This window comes from Lipotes vexillifer, unplaced genomic scaffold, assembly GCF_000442215.2.
Source record: "Lipotes vexillifer unplaced genomic scaffold, Lipotes_vexillifer_v1.1 scaffold1, whole genome shotgun sequence".
Classification (NCBI taxonomy): Eukaryota; Metazoa; Chordata; class Mammalia; order Artiodactyla; family Lipotidae; genus Lipotes; species Lipotes vexillifer.
Window position 1 is genome coordinate 275,517 of NW_006779068.1, and position 695 is coordinate 276,211.

The 695-nt window shown below is 29.8% G+C and overlaps 1 protein-coding gene across 4 annotated transcripts in view; it reads right to left on the reverse strand.

Annotated features, from left to right (window-relative positions):
* The window catches only part of CAPRIN2 (caprin family member 2), a 43,329-nt gene that overhangs the window by 31,627 nt on the left and 11,007 nt on the right, over positions 1–695 (reverse strand). For all 4 annotated transcript variants that reach the window (XM_007452174.1, XM_007452173.1, XM_007452172.1 and 1 more), the window contains exon 3: positions 92–178. In XM_007452174.1, the coding sequence (XP_007452236.1) occupies positions 92–178 (87 nt within the window). The remainder of the gene's footprint in view (positions 1–91; positions 179–695) is intronic.

Sequence of the window (695 nt, forward strand, 5' to 3'; positions counted from 1 at the left end):
CAATAACCAAACACCATTATCAGACACTTGATATTTTCTTCAAGATCAGTGGTTAAATTCGTTTTAGAAAAAGCAAAGAAAACATACTCACATCTTGGCTCAGTCCAGAAAAGGTTTTCTGAAGCTCCTTGGCAAATTCTAAGTTATGTAGCACTTCTTCATATTTCTCAACTGCTTCCTACCGAATAGGATAAAAAAATCAATTCTGTGAACTTCTAAGTACAAATATCTCAAAATAAGTTCCTTAATAACAGCAGAGGAGATTTAAGACTTTAGGAACTAGCCATTTACTATACCTACTCAAAAAGAGTAAGGAGAAAGTATTTAATAGAAGTTACATAAAGTTAAATTTAAAAATTCAATTGTTTATGCTAGAAATCTGAACCATAATAATAATAATAATAAAGCTGACTATCTATAAAGTCTAAGGTCAGAGAGGCCTGTGGGTTTTAAGAGCACTGAGCCAATAGGATTCCTCTGTCAATATTCATTCACTACACAAATATATTACACAAGTAGCACAGTGAGAATCACACAGATGAAAGCAACCTCAAGAAACTTATACTATGGTAGGAAAGACTTGTAAATAATTACCTATAACAGACATATTAAGTATTGTGACAGAAATATTGTGTGTGTATATATATATATATATATATATATATATTTTTTTTTTTTTTTTTTTTTTTGCCCAA